Source organism: Taudactylus pleione, unplaced genomic scaffold (assembly GCF_031769625.1).
Source record: "Taudactylus pleione unplaced genomic scaffold, aTauple2 ptg001039l, whole genome shotgun sequence".
NCBI lineage: Eukaryota > Metazoa > Chordata > Amphibia > Anura > Myobatrachidae > Taudactylus > Taudactylus pleione.
In genome coordinates, this window is record NW_028285440.1 from 433647 (window position 1) to 453076 (window position 19430).

Here is a 19430-nt window from a genome sequence, read left to right on the forward strand (position 1 = left end):
AGCTCCCTGATCTTCCTCTATACCAATCACCATGTATTCCTGCATAACTTATTGTAAGCTCCCTGATCTTCCTCTATACCAATCACCATGTATTCCTGCACAACCTAATGTAAGCTCCCTAATCTTCCTCTATACCAATCGGCATGTATTCCTGCACAACCTAATGTAAGCTCCCTGATCTTCCTCTATACCAATCGGCATGTATTCCTGCACAACCTAATGTAAGCTCCCTGATCTTCCTCTATACCAATCGGCATGTATTCCTGCACAACCTAATGTAAGCTCCCTGATCTTCCTCTATACCAATCAGCATGTATTCCTGCACAACCTAATGTAAGCTCCCTGATCTTCCTCTATACCAATCACCATGTATTCCTGCACAACCTAATGTAAGCTCCCTGATCTTCCGCTATACCAATCACCATGTATTCCTGCACAACCTAATGTAAGCTCCCTGATCTTCCTCTATACCAATCGGCATGTATTCCTGCACAACCTAATGTAAGCTCCCTGATCTTCCTCTATACCAATCGGCATGTATTCCTGCACAACCTAATGTAAGCTCCCTGATCTTCCTCTATACCAATCACCATGTATTCCTGCACAACCTAATGTAAGCTCCCTGATCTTCCTCTATACCAATCACCATGTATTCCTGCACAACCTAATGTAAGCTCCCTGATCTTCCTCTATACCAATCACCATGTATTCCTGCACAACCTAATGTAAGCTCCCTGATCTTCCTCTATACCAATCACCATGTATTCCTGCACAACCTAATGTAAGCTCCCTGATCTTCCTCTATACCAATCACCATGTATTCCTGCACAACCTAATGTAAGCTCCCTGATCTTCCTCTATACCAATCACCATGTATTCCTGCACAACCTAATGTAAGCTCCCTGATCTTCCTCTATACCAATCACCATGTATTCCTGCACAACCTAATGTAAGCTCCCTGATCTTCCTCTATACCAATCACCATGTATTCCTGCACAACCTAATGTAAGCTCCCTCATCTTCCTCTATACCAATCGCCATGTATTCCTGCACAACCTAATGTAAGCTCCCACATCTTCCTCTATACCAATCACCATGTAATCCTACACAACCTAATCTAAGCTCCCTCATCTTCCTCTATACCAATCACCATGTATTCCTGCACAACCTAATGTAAGCTCCCTGATCTTCCTCTATACCAATCACCATGTATTCCTACACATCTTAATGTAAGCTCCCTGATCTTCCTCTATACCAATCACCATGTATTCCTGCACAACCTAATGTAAGCTCCCTGATCTTCCTCTATACCAATCACCATGTATTCCTGCACAACCTAATGTAAGCTCCCTGATCTTCCTCTATACCAATCACCATGTATTCCTGCACAACCTAATGTAAGCTCCCTGATCTTCCTCTATACCAATCACCATGTATTCCTACACAACCTAATGTAAGCTCCCTGATCTTCCTCTATATCTATCGGCATGTAATCCTACACAACCTAATGTAAGCTCCCTGATCTTCCTCTATACCAATCACCATGTATTCCTGCATAACTTATTGTAAGCTCCCTGATCTTCCTCTATACCAATCACCATGTATTCCTGCACAACCTAATGTAAGCTCCCTAATCTTCCTCTATACCAATCGGCATGTATTCCTGCACAACCTAATGTAAGCTCCCTGATCTTCCTCTATACCAATCGGCATGTATTCCTGCACAACCTAATGTAAGCTCCCTGATCTTCCTCTATACCAATCGGCATGTATTCCTGCACAACCTAATGTAAGCTCCCTGATCTTCCTCTATACCAATCAGCATGTATTCCTGCACAACCTAATGTAAGCTCCCTCATCTTCCTCTATACCAATCACCATGTATTCCTGCACAACTTAATGTAAGCTCCCTGATCTTCCTCTATACCAATCACCATGTATTCCTGCACAACCTAATGTAAGCTCCCTCATCTTCCTCTATACCCATCGGCATGTATTCCTGCACAACCTAATGTAAGCTCCCTGATATACCAATCACCATGTATTCCTGCACAACCTAATGTAAGCTCCCTCATCTTCCTCTATACCAATCAGCATGTAATCCTACACAACCTAATGTAAGCTCCCTGATCTTCCTCTATACCAATCAGCATGTAATCCTACACAACCTAATCTAAGCTCCCTGATCTTCCTCTATACTAATCATCATGTATTCCTGCACATCTTAACGTAAGCTCCCTGATCTTCCTCTATACCAATCACCATGTATTCCTGCACAACCTAATGTAAGCTCCCTGATCTTCCTCTATACCAATCACCATGTATTCCTACACAACTTGAAAATAGTTTTTTGCCCTCTTGGTAGACCTTCCAGTTGCAGACCTGCTTTGGATACTGAACACACCTGTTTTGCCTGTTAGCCATTACAGATACCCTTAGAGTATGGAGTAGACAACAATGTTCTTCCAGAGCAGACTGGGGGTGTCTCTCTAGGAACTTATCCCTTAAGGTGTTCAGTCATTTGATCCCCCACCTGCGCCTTAACGTGTAGATCACAAAAGGATTAAACACTCTTAATGATCTCCTAGGTGATACCCCATTATTCTTTCATCAGCTCCATCAATCTACAGCCGATTACCAGTACCTTCAAAGTGCCCATTGTCCATGTGCCATGTATACTTACCTACAGCTCTATCTCTACCTCTGACATTGTGTTTGTGTTACAGCCTGTACCTTCTGATAAATTTGTGCTTCCAATGCGCTGGGAATCTGATCTGAAATATACTTTTACTCCTTTGCAGTGGGATAGTGCATACAATTATTCATTTCTTATATTTCTAGATGTACTAACCATATTGAGATACACTTTAAACTGCTCCACAGTTTAAATCTTATGCCAGTTAAATTGCTCAAAATGTGATTAACCTGTTCAAAATATTGTTGCTGTCAATGCTCGGAAGAAGGGACTCTCATGTTTATTGGGATTGTCCTGCCCTTCATCACTTTTGGTTTGATGTTTTTGATTTTTTGTTAAAAGTAATTAAAGTGCCTGTGGGCCGGTTCTGAACTGGTGTCCCCTTGTATTCCCAAAACTGACCGTTACTTGGTCGGCCATATCTTGCCTGCAGTTCAGCCGCCTTAGCTCAACTATGGAAATCCCCAAATCTTCCTCCTCTGTTTTAAAGTGATTTCTAAAATTCAGTAGAATTTTGAAATGGAAACCTAGGGGTAAATTTACTAAGATTCGAGTTTGGTCAAGTTTTTTAGTTTATAAACTCACTTTGCTTCACCAAAACTCGAGTGAGTTTTTCCTTATCAAACTCGCAAATTTACTAAGAAGTGAGTTTAGCTGAAAGTGAGTTTTGTGATGGTGAAGCAGATCGTTTTTTCTTCCAAATTGCGAGTTTAGAGGAGAGTTTAGGTGAGATTACTCACCCGAGATTGCAGTGTTTTCTTTCTTCCAAGCAGCCTGCACATATCTGTGAGATATATCGGTGAGATATGTGTAAGCTGCTTGTGTGTTAAGACCTGTAAAAAACGGGTTAAATAATGTAAAAAAAAAAAAAATGACATAAGGTCCCCCCCTAAAGCTTAACCAGCCCCAGACTTGCCAGCCTGTTCTGGTACCTACAATTACGGGGAACAAAACGAGTAGGGTTCCACCTTAAATTAGGTACCAGCGCCAGGCTGCAGGGCCAGTCCTGGTTTTGATGATAGGGGTAAAAAAATTTGCTTAGGGGTACCCATAAAATTAAATCAGAACTGGACCCTTTCTAGCGGGGGGGCTGATGCCACAGCCAGGGGTGCCCTTTCTCCAGGCCCCCCAGCCACAACATCAGCCCTGACCGCTAGTCAGCCCAGGCCAGGGATTCCTGGGAAATTGGGGACCCTCCAATAAAGGGGAACCCCTCTCCAGGGCACCCCCGGCCTAGGCTGATAGCCCGGGGCTATCCCCACCACCCCTGGGTTGTGGGTGGCGGGTTGATAGTGTAGGTGTAGTGTTAAAAATAGAATTAACAACAGTCTTTACAGTAGAACTGCAGGTCCCAGCAAGCCTCCCCCGCATGCTGGTACTTGGAGAACCACAAGTACCAGCATGCGGGGCATTAAGAGGCCACTGGTACCTGTAGTTCACTTGTAAAGAAATGTGTAAAAAAAAAAAACACAACACACACCGAGAAAATAGAGATTTATTCTTACATACATACTTACCTGCTCCCAGATGGACATGTCCCTTTCTCAACATAAAGTATTCAATGGTTGTACCTGTAAAAAAAGAACCAATACTCACCTTTTGTCCCACGATTTTCTCCGCAGTATTCCAAAGAGGGCCCCGGAGACACTGTAATAAGACGCTACAGCATTTTGTTACAGTATCGCTAATGACAGCTCCGGGCTTGAGCTATCATTAGTGTCAGGAGGCCAGCCAATCAGCGGCGGCTTCCATTAGCGGCTCCTCCATGTGGGTTCCAGCCAGTAAGCGGCCACTAATTGAATAATTAACCCTACTTAAGTTAAAATAAAAATGATTTGTGTATGTTTTCACCCAAACTCGCAGCTCAGGAGGTGAGTGTGTAAAACTTCTATTTCACAGTGAGTTCGCCGCAATCCCACACGAGATTGGAAACTTGAATCTTAGTAAATTTGCGCGTTGCATCTTTTTCATCTAAAGTACTTCCTATATTGGCCGATGGTGAGTGTTTTCCAGTTTGCAAACTCACCAAGACTCACACAAACTCTAATCTTAGTAAATTTACCCCCTACAGTATGCAGTTCCATATTCTACTTTGTCTTCCTCCCTTCTAATGAAATTTCTCTCCTGCCATTTCTATTGTAACAAAGAGGACACAGTTAGTGCCCTCAAAAACATTAACATATCTGATGTCTCTACAACAAACGTCCCGGAGTCAGGACCTCCAGCCATTTATCACCTATGTACCATTCCTTGCATTTTTACACTTCCATATTTGCACCTATCATCTATATGTAATCTGTATGTTTATGCATATATGTTGTATTTTTGTTTCAATATGATTCCTGCATTATATCTTTTGATGTTTGATTTTATATTGTCATATCACCCCCCTCCCCCTGTTTTTTTCAGTTGTGTATCCACCATATATTATATATATATATATATATTAGTCAGTTCCATAAATATTTGGACATTGACAGAATTTTCAGATTTTGGCCTCTATTCACCACCACAATGGCTTTGAAATGAAACAAGCACGATGTGATTTAACTGCAGACTTTCAGATTTAATTTGAGGGTAATTACATCCAAATCAGGTGAACGGTGTAGGAATTAGAACGGTTTCTATATGTGCCTCCAACTTTTTAAGGGGCCAAAAGTAATGGGACAAACTAAACAATCCTAAATCTAACTTTCACTTTTTAATACTTTGTTGCAAATCCTTTGCAGGCAATTACAGCCTGAAGTCTGGAACGCATAGACATCACCAGACGCTGGGTTTCATCCCTGGTAATGCTCTGTCAGGCCTCTACTGCAAATGTCTTCAGTTCCTGCTTGTTCTTGGGGCATTTTCCCTTCAGTTTTGTCTTCATCAAGTGAAATGCATGCTCAATCGGATTCAGGTCAGGGGATTGACTTGGCCATTGCATAACATTCCACTTTTTAGCCTTAAAAAACTCTTTGGTTGCTTTTGCAGTATGCTTCGGGTCTCTGTCCATCTGCACTGTGAAGCGCCGTCCAATGAGTTCTGAAGCATTTGACTGAATATGAGCATATAATATTGCCCGAAACACTTCAGAATTCATTCTGCTGCTTTTGTCAGCAGTCACATCATCAATAAATACAAGGGACCCAGTTCCATTGGCAGCCATACATGCCCACGCCATGACACTACCACCACCATGCTTCACTGATGAGGTGGTATGTTTTTGATCATGAGCAGTTCCTTTCCTTCTCTTCCCATCACTCTGGTACAAGTTGATCTTTATCTCATCTGTCCATAGGATGTTGTTCCAGAACTGTAATGGCTTTTTTAGATGTTGTTTGGCAAACTCTATTCTGGTCTTCCTGTTTTTGTGGCTCACCAATGGTTTACATCTTGTGGTGAACCCTCTATATTCACTCTTGTGAAGTCTTCTCTTGATTGTTGACTTTGACACATATACATCTACCTCCTGGAGAGTGTTCTTGATTTGGCCAACTGTTGTGAAGGGGTTTTTCTTCACCAGGGAAATAATTCTTCTGTCATTGACCACAGTTGTTTTCCGTGGTCTTCCGGGTCTTTTGGTGTGGTTGAGCTCTCCGGTGCGTTCTTTCTTTTTAAGAATGTTCCAAACAGTTGACTTGGCCACACCTAATGTTTTTGCTATCTCTCTGATGGGTTTGTTTTGATTTTTCAGCCTAATGATGGCTTGCTTCACTGATAGTGACAGCTCTTTGGATCTCATATTGAGAGTTGACAGCAACTGATTCCAAATGCAAATGTCACACCTAGAATCAACTCCAGACCTTTTACCTGCTTAATTGATAATGAAATAACGAGGGAATAGCCCACACCTGTCCATGAAATAGCTTTTGAGTTGATAGTCCCATTACTTTTGGCCCCTTAAAAAGTGGGAGGCACATATTGAAACCGTTGTAATTCCTACACCGTTCACCTGATTTGGATGTAATTACCCTCAAATTAAATCTGAAAGTCTGCAATTAAAGCACATCTTGTTTGTTTCACTTCAAAGCCATTGTGGTGGTGAATAGAGGCCAAAATCTGAAAATTCGGTCAATGTCCCAATATTTATGGACCTGACTGTGTGTATATATATATATATATATATATATATATATATACACACTCACACACATTGTATCCACCATATATATATACACATTCATGGATAAGAAAATAAATAAGACACTATTGGGATGCAAAGCTTAATGCTTTTTAAATCACGTTTTCCCCAAATTCTATCAATGTTTTAAATAATTTACTGTTTAACATTATTAACAAACATTTTATTGTCAACAAATAAAGTATGTGTGTGTGTGTATATATATATATATATATATATATATATATATATCTCTACTATAGTTTGTTTGCGATTATCCTCCACAGTTCTCAAGGTACCGCTGCCAAATCTTACATAGCTTTTTTGATACTAAATAGCTATTAGACCACATAGGGACAATGTGACAGGTCGACAAATCTTATATATAAAATCCATTGGTCTGTCTGGTTATGCATTCAGACACCCCTGCACCAATTGGGATGAAACCAATACGAGGTCGTCCAGTTGGATCCTGGCCAGGTTTTAGGGGGGTTAGGGTCCTGGTCAGACCTCCCCTTGATGTACGCTGGGCAGAACATTGACCCGGGGAGCCTGTTCTGGGCCTTCCACTGGATGGATTTGGATGACATCAAATAATATAACTTAAAAACTTAAAGATGTCTCTAATTTTAGGTTTCAGATATCTCTTCTCTCTGTGGACTTAAGCAGCTTACTACCTTACATATAGACAACTCTCAAGTCACCGAACAATCTCTTCAGGCCATCACCTCACTACCAGCACTTTCAACACTCACAATGTCTGGTGTGCAGTCTCTGAACTCCAATCGAGTGCTGGAAGTCCTCTCTAGTAAGTTGCCTTGCTGAGGTCTCTCATATTTTATACAAGTCTGCCTCTTTGATCTGTCTTATTTCATCTTGCAGGTCTGTCTCTCACACGCTTGGTTCTTCCCGGAAGGCACAGCCTGTCAGATGGAGGTCTGGCATATCTCGCCCATCTACCAGGTCTCTTAGAGTTAGACCTGACAGATCACACTCAGATTACAGACAGGGGTGTGAGACACATCTCAGAGCTGACCAGGTACGTGTATTATAATGTATCTGTGTTCCAGGGCTGTGTATGTACCTGTGTCCCAGGGCTGTGTATGTACCTGTGTCCCAGGGCTGTGTATGTATCTGTGTCCCAGGGCTGTGTATGTATCTGTGTTCCAGGGCTGTGTATGTATCTGTGTTCCAGGGCTGTGTATGTATCTGTGTCCCAGGGCTGTGTATGTATCTGTGTTCCAGGGCTGTGTATGTATCTGTGTCCCAGGGCTGTGTATGTATCTGTGTCCCAGGGCTGTGTATGTATCTGTGTTCCAGGGCTGTGTATGTATCTGTGTTCCAGGGCTGTGTATGTATCTGTGTTCCAGGGCTGTGTATGTATCTGTGTTCCAGGGCTGTGTATGTACCTGTGTTCCAGGGCTGTGTATGTACCTGTGTTCCAGGGCTGTGTATGTATCTGTGTTCCAGGGCTGCGTATGTACCTGTGTCCCAGGGCTGTGTATGTACCTATGTTCCAGGGCTGTGTATGTACCTGTGTCCCAGGGCTGTGTATGTATCTGTGTTCCAGGGCTGTGTATGTAGCTGTGTTCCAGGGCTGTGTATGTACCTATGTTCCAGGGCTGTGTATGTATCTGTGTTCCAGGGCTGTGTATGTATCTGTGTTCCAGGGCTGTGTATGTATCTGTGTTCCAGGGCTGTGTATGTACCTGTGTTCCAGGGCTGTGTATGTACCTGTGTTCCAGGGCTGTGTATGTATCTGTGTTCCAGGGCTGCGTATGTACCTGTGTCCCAGGGCTGTGTATGTACCTATGTTCCAGGGCTGTGTATGTACCTGTGTCCCAGGGCTGTGTATGTATCTGTGTTCCAGGGCTGTGTATGTAGCTGTGTTCCAGGGCTGTGTATGTACCTATGTTCCAGGGCTGTGTATGTACCTGTGTCCCAGGGCTGTGTATGTATCTGTGTTCCAGGGCTGTGTATGTACCTGTGTTCCAGGGCTGTGTATGTATCTGTGTTCCAGGGCTGTGTATGTATCTGTGTTCCAGGGCTGTGTATGTACCTGTGTTCCAGGGCTGTGTATGTACCTGTGTTCCAGGGCTGTGTATGTACCTGTGTCCCAGGGCTGTGTATGTACCTGTGTCCCAGGGCTGTGTATGTACCTGTGTCCCAGGGCTGTGTATGTACCTGTGTCCCAGGGCTGTGTATGTACCTGTGTCCCAGGGCTGTGTATGTACCTGTGTCCCAGGGCTGTGTATGTACCTGTGTCCCAGGGCTGTGTATGTACCTGTGTCCCAGGGCTGTGTATGTACCTGTGTCCCAGGGCTGTGTATGTACCTGTGTCCCAGGGCTGTGTATGTACCTGTGTCCCAGGGCTGTGTATGTACCTGTGTCCCAGGGCTGTGTATGTACCTGTGTCCCAGGGCTGTGTATGTACCTGTGTCCCAGGGCTGTGTATGTACCTGTGTCCCAGGGCTGTGTATGTACCTGTGTCCCAGGGCTGTGTATGTACCTGTGTTCCAGGGCTGTGTATGTATCTGTGTTCCAGGGCTGTGTATGTATCTGTGTCCCAGGGCTGTGTATGTACCTGTGTCCCAGGGCTGTGTATGTACCTGTGTCCCAGGGCTGTGTATATGTACCTGTGTTCCAGGGCTGTGTATGTACCTGTGTTCCAGGGCTGTGTATGTACCTGTGTTCCAGGGCTGTGTATGTATCTGTGTCCCAGGGCTGCGTATGTACCTGTGTCCCAGGGCTGCGTATGTACCTATGTTCCAGGGCTGTGTATGTACCTGTGTCCCAGGGCTGTGTATGTATCTGTGTTCCAGGGCTGTGTATGTACCTATGTTCCAGGGCTGTGTATGTACCTGTGTCCCAGGGCTGTGTATGTAGCTGTGTTCCAGGGCTGTGTATGTACCTATGTTCCAGGGCTGTGTATGTACCTGTGTCCCAGGGCTGTGTATGTACCTGTGTTCCAGGGCTGTGTATGTACCTGTGTTCCAGGGCTGTGTATGTATCTGTGTTCCAGGGCTGTGTATGTATCTGTGTTCCAGGGCTGTGTATGTACCTGTGTTCCAGGGCTGTGTATGTACCTGTGTTCCAGGGCTGTGTATGTACCTGTGTCCCAGGGCTGTGTATGTACCTGTGTCCCAGGGCTGTGTATGTACCTGTGTCCCAGGGCTGTGTATGTACCTGTGTCCCAGGGCTGTGTATGTACCTGTGTCCCAGGGCTGTGTATGTACCTGTGTCCCAGGGCTGTGTATGTACCTGTGTCCCAGGGCTGTGTATGTACCTGTATCCCAGGGCTGTGTATGTACCTGTGTTCCAGGGCTGTGTATGTACCTGTGTCCCAGGGCTGTGTATGTACCTGTGTCCCAGGGCTGTGTATGTACCTGTGTCCCAGGGCTGTGTATGTACCTGTGTCCCAGGGCTGTGTATGTATCTGTGTCCCAGGGCTGTGTATGTACCTGTGTCCCAGGGCTGTGTATGTACCTGTGTCCCAGGGCTGTGTATGTACCTGTGTCCCAGGGCTGTGTATGTACCTGTGTTCCAGGGCTGTGTATGTACCTGTGTTCCAGGGCTGTGTATGTATCTGTGTTCCAGGGCTGTGTATGTATCTGTGTTCCAGGGCTGTGTATGTATCTGTGTTCCAGGGCTGTGTATGTATCTGTCTTCCAGGACTGTGTATGTATCTGTGTCCCAGGGCTGTGTATGTACCTGTGTTCCAGGACTGTGTATGTATCTATGTTCCAGGGCTGTGTATGTACCTGTGTCCCAGGGCTGTGTATGTACCTGTGTCCCAGGGCTGTGTATGTACCTGTGTCCCAGGGCTGTGTATGTACCTGTGTCCCAGGGCTGTGTATGTACCTGTGTCCCAGGGCTGTGTAAGTACCTGTGTCCCAGGGCTGTGTAAGTACCTGTGTCCCAGGGCTGTGTATGTACCTGTGTCCCAGGGCTGTGTATGTACCTGTGTCCCAGGGCTGTGTATGTACCTGTGTCCCAGGGCTGTGTATGTACCTGTGTCCCAGGGCTGTGTATGTACCTGTGTCCCAGGGCTGTGTATGTACCTGTGTCCCAGGGCTGTGTATGTACCTGTGTCCCAGGGCTGTGTATGTACCTGTGTCCCAGGGCTGTGTATGTACCTGTGTCCCAGGGCTGTGTATGTACCTGTGTCCCAGGGCTGTGTATGTACCTGTGTCCCAGGGCTGTGTATGTACCTGTGTCCCAGGGCTGTGTATGTACCTGTGTCCCAGGGCTGTGTATGTACCTGTGTCCCAGGGCTGTGTATGTACCTGTGTCCCAGGGCTGTGTATGTACCTGTGTCCCAGGGCTGTGTATGTACCTGTGTCCCAGGGCTGTGTATGTACCTGTGTCCCAGGGCTGTGTATGTACCTGTGTCCCAGGGCTGTGTATGTACCTGTGTCCCAGGGCTGTGTATGTACCTGTGTTCCAGGGCTGTGTATGTACCTGTGTTCCAGGGCTGTGTATGTACCTGTGTCCCAGGGCTGTGTATGTACCTGTGTCCCAGGGCTGTGTATGTACCTGTGTCCCAGGGCTGTGTATGTATCTGTGTCCCAGGGCTGTGTATGTATCTGTGTCCCAGGGCTGTGTATGTATCTGTGTTCCAGGGCTGTGTATGTATCTGTGTTCCAGGGCTGTGTATGTATCTGTGTTCCAGGGCTGTGTATGTATCTGTGTTCCAGGGCTGTGTATGTATCTGTGTCCCAGGGCTGTGTATGTATCTGTGTCCCAGGGCTGTGTATGTATCTGTGTTCCAGGGCTGTGTATGTATCTGTGTTCCAGGGCTGTGTATGTATCTGTGTTCCAGGGCTGTGTATGGATCTGTGTTCCAGGGCTGTGTATGGATCTGTGTTCCAGGGCTGTGTATGGATCTGTGTTCCAGGGCTGTGTATGGATCTGTGTTCCAGGGCTGTGTATGTATCTGTGTTCCAGGGCTGTGTATGTATCTGTGTCCCAGGGCTGTGTATGTACCTGTGTCCCAGGGCTGTGTATGTACCTGTGTCCCAGGGCTGTGTATGTACCTGTGTTCCAGGGCTGTGTATGTACCTGTGTTCCAGGGCTGTGTATGTACCTGTGTCCCAGGGCTGTGTATGTACCTGTGTCCCAGGGCTGTGTATGTACCTGTGTCCCAGGGCTGTGTATGTATCTGTGTCCCAGGGCTGTGTATGTATCTGTGTCCCAGGGCTGTGTATGTATCTGTGTTCCAGGGCTGTGTATGTATCTGTGTTCCAGGGCTGTGTATGTATCTGTGTTCCAGGGCTGTGTATGTATCTGTGTTCCAGGGCTGTGTATGTATCTGTGTCCCAGGGCTGTGTATGTATCTGTGTTCCAGGGCTGTGTATGTATCTGTGTTCCAGGGCTGTGTATGTATCTGTGTTCCAGGGCTGTGTATGGATCTGTGTTCCAGGGCTGTGTATGGATCTGTGTTCCAGGGCTGTGTATGGATCTGTGTTCCAGGGCTGTGTATGGATCTGTGTTCCAGGGCTGTGTATGTATCTGTGTTCCAGGGCTGTGTATGTATCTGTGTTCCAGGGCTGTGTATGGATCTGTGTTCCAGGGCTGTGTATGGATCTGTGTTCCAGGGCTGTGTATGTATCTGTGTTCCAGGGTTGTGTATGGATCTGTGTTCCAGGGCTGTGTATGGATCTGTGTTCCATTGTGGTCTGTGCATTTGTATTCTGGTCCGCGTAGGTGTGTTCCGGTGGGGTTTGCGTATCTGTCTTCCGGTGGGGTTTGCGTATCTGTCTTCCGGTGGGGTTTGCGTATCTGTCTTCCGGTGGGGTCCGTGTAGGTGTGTTCCGGTGGGATCCGTGTAGGTGTGTTCCGGTGGGGTATGTGTATCTGTGTTCCATGGCGGTCCGTGTACAGAAGGTGTGCTTCGTTGGGGTCTGTGTATCTGTGTTCCTGTGTGGTCCGTGGAGTTGGGTCCCAGTGTGCTCTGTTTTCCAGTGTGGTCCATGTCGGTGTGTTCCGGTTTGGTCTGTGTATCGGTATTAAAGAAATAAAATAAAAAAACCTCCCCTACAGGTGATCTATATTCTGTCTGTACTATATCAGTACAGAAAGAAAATGAATAACATTCATAGTGTAGTATATAATAAATCTGCAATATAACCCCCTAGTGAAAAGACAAATAATGTAAGTGTTATAGTTGGGAGTCCAAAAGACAAATAGTCCTCAGTGTAATTAGTAAGAACAGGCCGGTGTTTCCTTTATACTGGAGACCTCCTGGGTCACAAGTGACCGTTTCACCACCCTTCTGGGTAATGCCCTTACTTGAAATAAATATATGATATACAGTATATGATCAATACATATTATTTCCTTTCATCTTGCTTCACCCCTAATTAGGATTTCCTCTCAGGTGTTTGTTTTAAAAGGAAGAAGAGAGAAGAAACTTGTGAAATATCTTCTAAAAATCAACGTTTATTAATACAACATCCAGATGTACACTTACATTAACACAAGTGTTAAGAATCCATAAACAACAAAACTCAATTCTGATGGTACCTGGGGAAAAAACATGGGGTTAGAAAGTGTTTATAGCTCTCCTGAGTGAAAAAGGAGGAGTCCTGGGTGCCGATAGGTGTCTAGACTGACTGTCCTACCTTACTGCTGTATGGTCTTTCCAGGGGCCAAGACTCCTCCGTAGGTGCCTCTCTGTGTGTCTGGCCGTACGGCCGATGATGACGTCACCGGAGGGGGCTAGTAGTCAGCAGGGGTAAGCGGTCTTTAGCGGCTGCAGAGTGGGTTGAACCTCCGGGTTCTCTTCTATGCCTCCAGGAGTGATGAAAACAACAATAAAATAGCATTGTCCCTAGGGTCGGTGGTGCACTCTAGTGTCCGTATGTTCATAGAAATGATGAGATAAAGACAGAAGACTCTTTTTACAGACTTAATGATTATAAACGGAGCAAATCTGGACTCTGCTATATACTTGTAAATCTTAAATTGATTTAACCAGCCTCAGGCACCTGGTGTCATCAAAAAATTCCCTTTAAAAAAAGGTTATTGCATGCACGCAATTTTCTACTTTAGATGACAGTAGTGATCTCTTCCCCCCCAGATGTATGAATTCATGAAATTTTCCTTTTTCTTTTTGCCTTGCGGAAAATTAATTAGTAGCAATATTAAATACTTTTGAGGTATATTGGTAACAAACAATCCATACTGTTTCAATCTGATAGCAACAAGAAACTTCAATTAGTCAGTCCTAAGGTTTGTTACTGTATCTGTGTATGTGTTATATATGTATATAGGAGCACACGGCACAGTCTCCTATATACAGACTCAGGAGCACACAGATATACAGGTGTCACATATCACATTACTCAGCGCAGTCTCCTATATACAGACTCAGGAGCACACAGATATACAGGTGTCACATTTCACATTACTCAGCACAGTCTCCCATATACAGACTCAGGAGCACACAGATATACAGGTGTCACCTATCACATTACTCTGCGCTTTCTCCCATATACAGACTGCGGAGCACACAGATATACAGGTGTCACATATCATATTGCTCAGCGCAGTCTCCCATATACAGACTCTGGAGCACACAGATATACAGGTGTCACCTATCACATTACTCAGCACTGTCTCCCATATACAGACTCAGGAGCACACAGATATACAGGTGTCACATATCACAGTACTCAGCGCAGTCTCCTATATGCAGACTCAGGAGCACACAGATATACAGGTGTCACATTACTTAGCGCAGTCTCCTATATACAGACTCAGGAGCACACAGATATACAGGTGTCACATATCACATTACTCAGCACAGTCTCCCATATACAGACTCAGGAGCACACAGATATACAGGTGTCACATATCCCATTACTCAGCGCAGTCTACTATATACAGACTCAGGAGCACACAGATATACAGCTGTCACATTACTCAGCACAGTCTCCCATATACAGACTCAGGAGCACACAGATATACAGGTGTCACATATCACATTACTCAGCACAGTCTCCCATATACAGACTCAGGAGCACACAGATATACAGCTGTCACATTACTCAGCACAGTCTCCTATATACAGACTCAGGAGTACGCAGATATACAGGTGTCACATATCACATTACTCAGCACAGTCTCCCATATACAGACTCAGGAGCACACAGCTATACAGGTGTCACATATCCCATTACTCAGCGCAGTCTCCTATATACAGACTCAGGAGCACACAGATATACAGCTGTCACATTACTCAGCACAGTCTCCCATATACAGACTCAGGAGCACACAGATATACAGGTGTCACATATCACATTACTCAGCACAGTCTCCCATATACAGACTCAGGAGCACACAGATATACAGCTGTCACATTACTCAGCACAGTCTCCTATATACAGACTCAGGAGCACGCAGATATACAGGTGTCACATATCACATTACTCAGCGCAGTCTCCTATATACAGACTCAGGAGCACACAGATATACTGGTGTCACATATCACATTACACAGCACAGTCTCCCATATTCAGACTCAGGAGTACACAGATATACAGGTGTCACATATCACATTACTCAGCGCAGTCTCCCATATACAGACTCAGGAGCACACAGATATACAGGTGTCACATATCACATTACTCAGCACAGTCTCCCATATACAGACTCAGGAGCACACAGCTATACAGGTGTCACATATCCCATTACTCAGCGCAGTCTCCTATATACAGACTCAGGAGCACACAGATATACAGCTGTCACATTACTCAGCACAGTCTCCCATATACAGACTCAGGAGCACACAGATATACAGGTGTCACATATCACATTACTCAGCACAGTCTCCCATATACAGACTCAGGAGCACACAGATATACAGCTGTCACATTACTCAGCACAGTCTCCTATATACAGACTCAGGAGCACGCAGATATACAGGTGTCACATATCACATTACTCAGCGCAGTCTCCTATATACAGACTCAGGAGCACACAGATATACTGGTGTCACATATCACATTACACAGCACAGTCTCCCATATTCAGACTCAGGAGTACACAGATATACAGGTGTCACATATCACATTACTCAGCGCAGTCTCCCATATACAGACTCAGGAGCACACAGATATACAGGTGTCACATTACTCAGCGCAGTCTCCCATATACAGACTCAGAAGCACACAGATTTACAGGTGTCACATTACTCAGCCCAGTCTCCCATATACAGACTCAGAAGCACACAGATATACAGGTGTCACATATCACATTACTCAGCACAGTCTCCCATATACAGACTTAGGACCACACAGATATACAGGTGTCACATATCACATTACTCAGCGCAGTTACCTATATACAGACTCAGGAGCACACAGATATAAAGGTGTCACATATCACATTACTCAGCGCAGTCTCCCATACACAGACTCAGAAGCACACAGATATACAGGTGTCACATATCACATTACTCAGCGCAGTTACCTATATACAGACTCAGGAGCACACAGATATACAGGTGTCACATTACTCAGCGCAGTCTCCCATATACAGACTCAGGAGCACACAGATATACAGGTGTCACCTATCACATTACTCAGCGCAGTCTACCATATACAGACTCAGGAGCACACAGATATACAGGTGTAACATATCACATTACTCAGCGCAGTCTCCCATATACAGACTCAGGAGCACACAGATATACAGGTGTCACATTACTCAGCGCAGTCTCCCATATACAGACTCAGAAGCACACAGATTTACAGGTGTCACATTACTCAGCCCAGTCTCCCATATACAGACTCAGAAGCACACAGATATACAGGTGTCACATATCACATTACTCAGCACAGTCTCCCATATACAGACTTAGGACCACACAGATATACAGGTGTCACATATCACATTACTCAGCGCAGTTACCTATATACAGACTCAGGAGCACACAGATATAAAGGTGTCACATATCACATTACTCAGCGCAGTCTCCCATACACAGACTCAGAAGCACACAGATATACAGGTGTCACATATCACATTACTCACCGCAGTTACCTATATACAGACTCAGGAGCACACAGATATACAGGTGTCACATTACTCAGCGCAGTCTCCCATATACAGACTCAGGAGCACACAGATATACAGGTGTCACCTATCACATTACTCAGCGCAGTCTACCATATACAGACTCAGGAGCACACAGATATACAGGTGTCACATATCACATTACTCAGCGCAGTCTCCCATATACAGACTCAGGAGCACACATATATACAGGTGTCACCTATCACATTACTCAGCGCATTCTCCATATACAGACTCAGGAGCACACAGATATACAGGTGTCACCTATAACATTACTCAGCGCAGTCTCCATATACAGACTCAGGAGTACACAGATATACAGGTGTCACATATCACATTACTCAGCGCAGTCTCCATATACAGACTCAGGAGCACACAGATATACAGGTGTCACCTATAACATTACTCAGCACAGTCTCCCATATACAGACTCAGGAGCACACAGATATACAGGTGTCACATATCACATTACACAGCACAGTCTCCCATATACAGACTCAGGAGCACACAGATATACAGGTGTCACATATCACATTACTCAGTGCAGTCTCCCATATACAGACTCAGGAGCACACAGATATACAGGTGTCACATATCACAGTACTCAGCGCAGTCTCCTATATACAGACTCAGGAGCACACAGATATACAGGTGTCACATATCACATTACTCAGCACAGTCTCCCATATACAGACTCAGGAGCACACAGATATACAGGTGTCACATATCCCATTACTCAGCGCAGTCTCCTATATACAGACTCAGGAGCACACAGATATACAGCTGTCACATTACTCAGCACAGTCTCCCATATACAGACTCAGGAGCACACAGATATACAGGTGTCACATATCACATTACTCAGCACAGTCTACCATATACAGACTCAGGAGCACACAGATATACAGGTGTCACATATCACATTACTCAGCGCAGTCTCCCATATACAGACTCAGGAGCACACAGATTTACAGGTGTCACATTACTCAGCGCAGTCTCCTATATACAGACTCAGGAGCACACAGATATACAGGTGTCACATATCACATTACTCAGCGCAGTCTCCTATATACAGACTCAGGAGCACACAGATATACAGGTGTCACCTATCACATTACTCAGCGGAGTCTCCCATATACAGACTCAGGAGCACACATATATACAGGTGTCACCTATAACATTACTCAGCGCAGTCTCCCATATACAGACTCAGAAGCACACAGATATACAGGTGTCACATATCACATTACTCAGCGCAGTCTCCCATATACAGACTCAGGAGCACACAGATATACAGGTGTCACCTATCACATTACTCAGCGCAGTCTCCCATATACAGACTCAGGAGCACACATATATACAGGTGTCACCTATAACATTACTCAGCGCAGTCTCCCATATACAGACTCAGAAGCACACAGATATACAGGTGTCACCTATAACATTTCTCAGCGCAGTCTCCCATATACAGACTCAGAAGCACACAGATATTCTGGTGTCACATATCACATTACTCAGCACAGTCTCCCATATACAGACTCAGGAGCACACAGATATACAGGTGTCACATATCACATTACTAAGGGCAGTCTCCTATATACAGACTCGGGATCACACAGATATACAGGTGTCACATATCACATTACTCAGCGTAGTCTCCTGTATACAGACTCAGGAGCACACAGATATACAGGTGTCACATATCACATTACTCAGCACAGTCTCCCGTATACAGACTTAGGAGCACACAGATATACAGGTGTCACATATCACATTACTCAGCGCAGTCTCCTATATACAGACTCAGGACCACACAGATATACAGGTGTCACATATCACATTATTCAGTGTAGTCTCCTGTATACAGACTCAGGAGCACACAGATATACAGGTGTCACATATCACATTACTCAGCACAGTCTCCCATATACAGACTTAGGAGCACACAGATATACAGGTGTCACATATCACATTACTCAGCGCAGTCTCCTATATACAGACTCAGGAGCACACAGATATTGAGGTGTCACATATCACATTACTCAGCACAGTCTCCATATACAGACTCAGGAGCACACAGATATACAGGTGGCACATATCACATTACTCAGTGCAGTCTCCCATATACAGACTCAGAAGCACACAGATATACAGGTGTCACATATTACATTACTCAGCGCAGTCTCCCATATACAGACTCAGGAGCACACAGATATACAGGTGTCACATTACTCAGCGCAGTCTCCCATATACAGACTCAGGAGCACACAGATATACAGGTGTCACCTATCACATTACTCAGCGCAGTCTACCATATACAGTCTCAGGAGCACACAGATATACAGGTGTCACATTTCACATTACTCAGCGCAGTCTCCCATATACTGACTCAGGAGCACACAGATATACAGGTGTCACCTATCACATTACTCAGTGCAGTCTGCCATATACAGACTCAGGAGCACACAGATATACAGGTGTCACATATCACATTACTCAGCGTAGTCTCCTGTATATAGACTCAGGAGCACACAGATATACAGGTGTCAC

At 45.0% G+C, this 19430-nt stretch overlaps 1 protein-coding gene across 6 annotated transcripts in view; it reads left to right on the forward strand.

Moving 5' to 3' along the window:
- LOC148454020 (uncharacterized) overlaps positions 1-19430 on the forward strand; it is a 954022-nt gene that overhangs the window by 365723 nt on the left and 568869 nt on the right. For all 6 annotated transcript variants that reach the window (XM_088461342.1, XM_088461343.1, XM_088461341.1 and 3 more), the window contains 2 exons: positions 7434-7608; positions 7683-7839. In XM_088461342.1, the coding sequence (XP_088317468.1) occupies positions 7434-7608; positions 7683-7839 (332 nt within the window). The remainder of the gene's footprint in view (positions 1-7433; positions 7609-7682; positions 7840-19430) is intronic.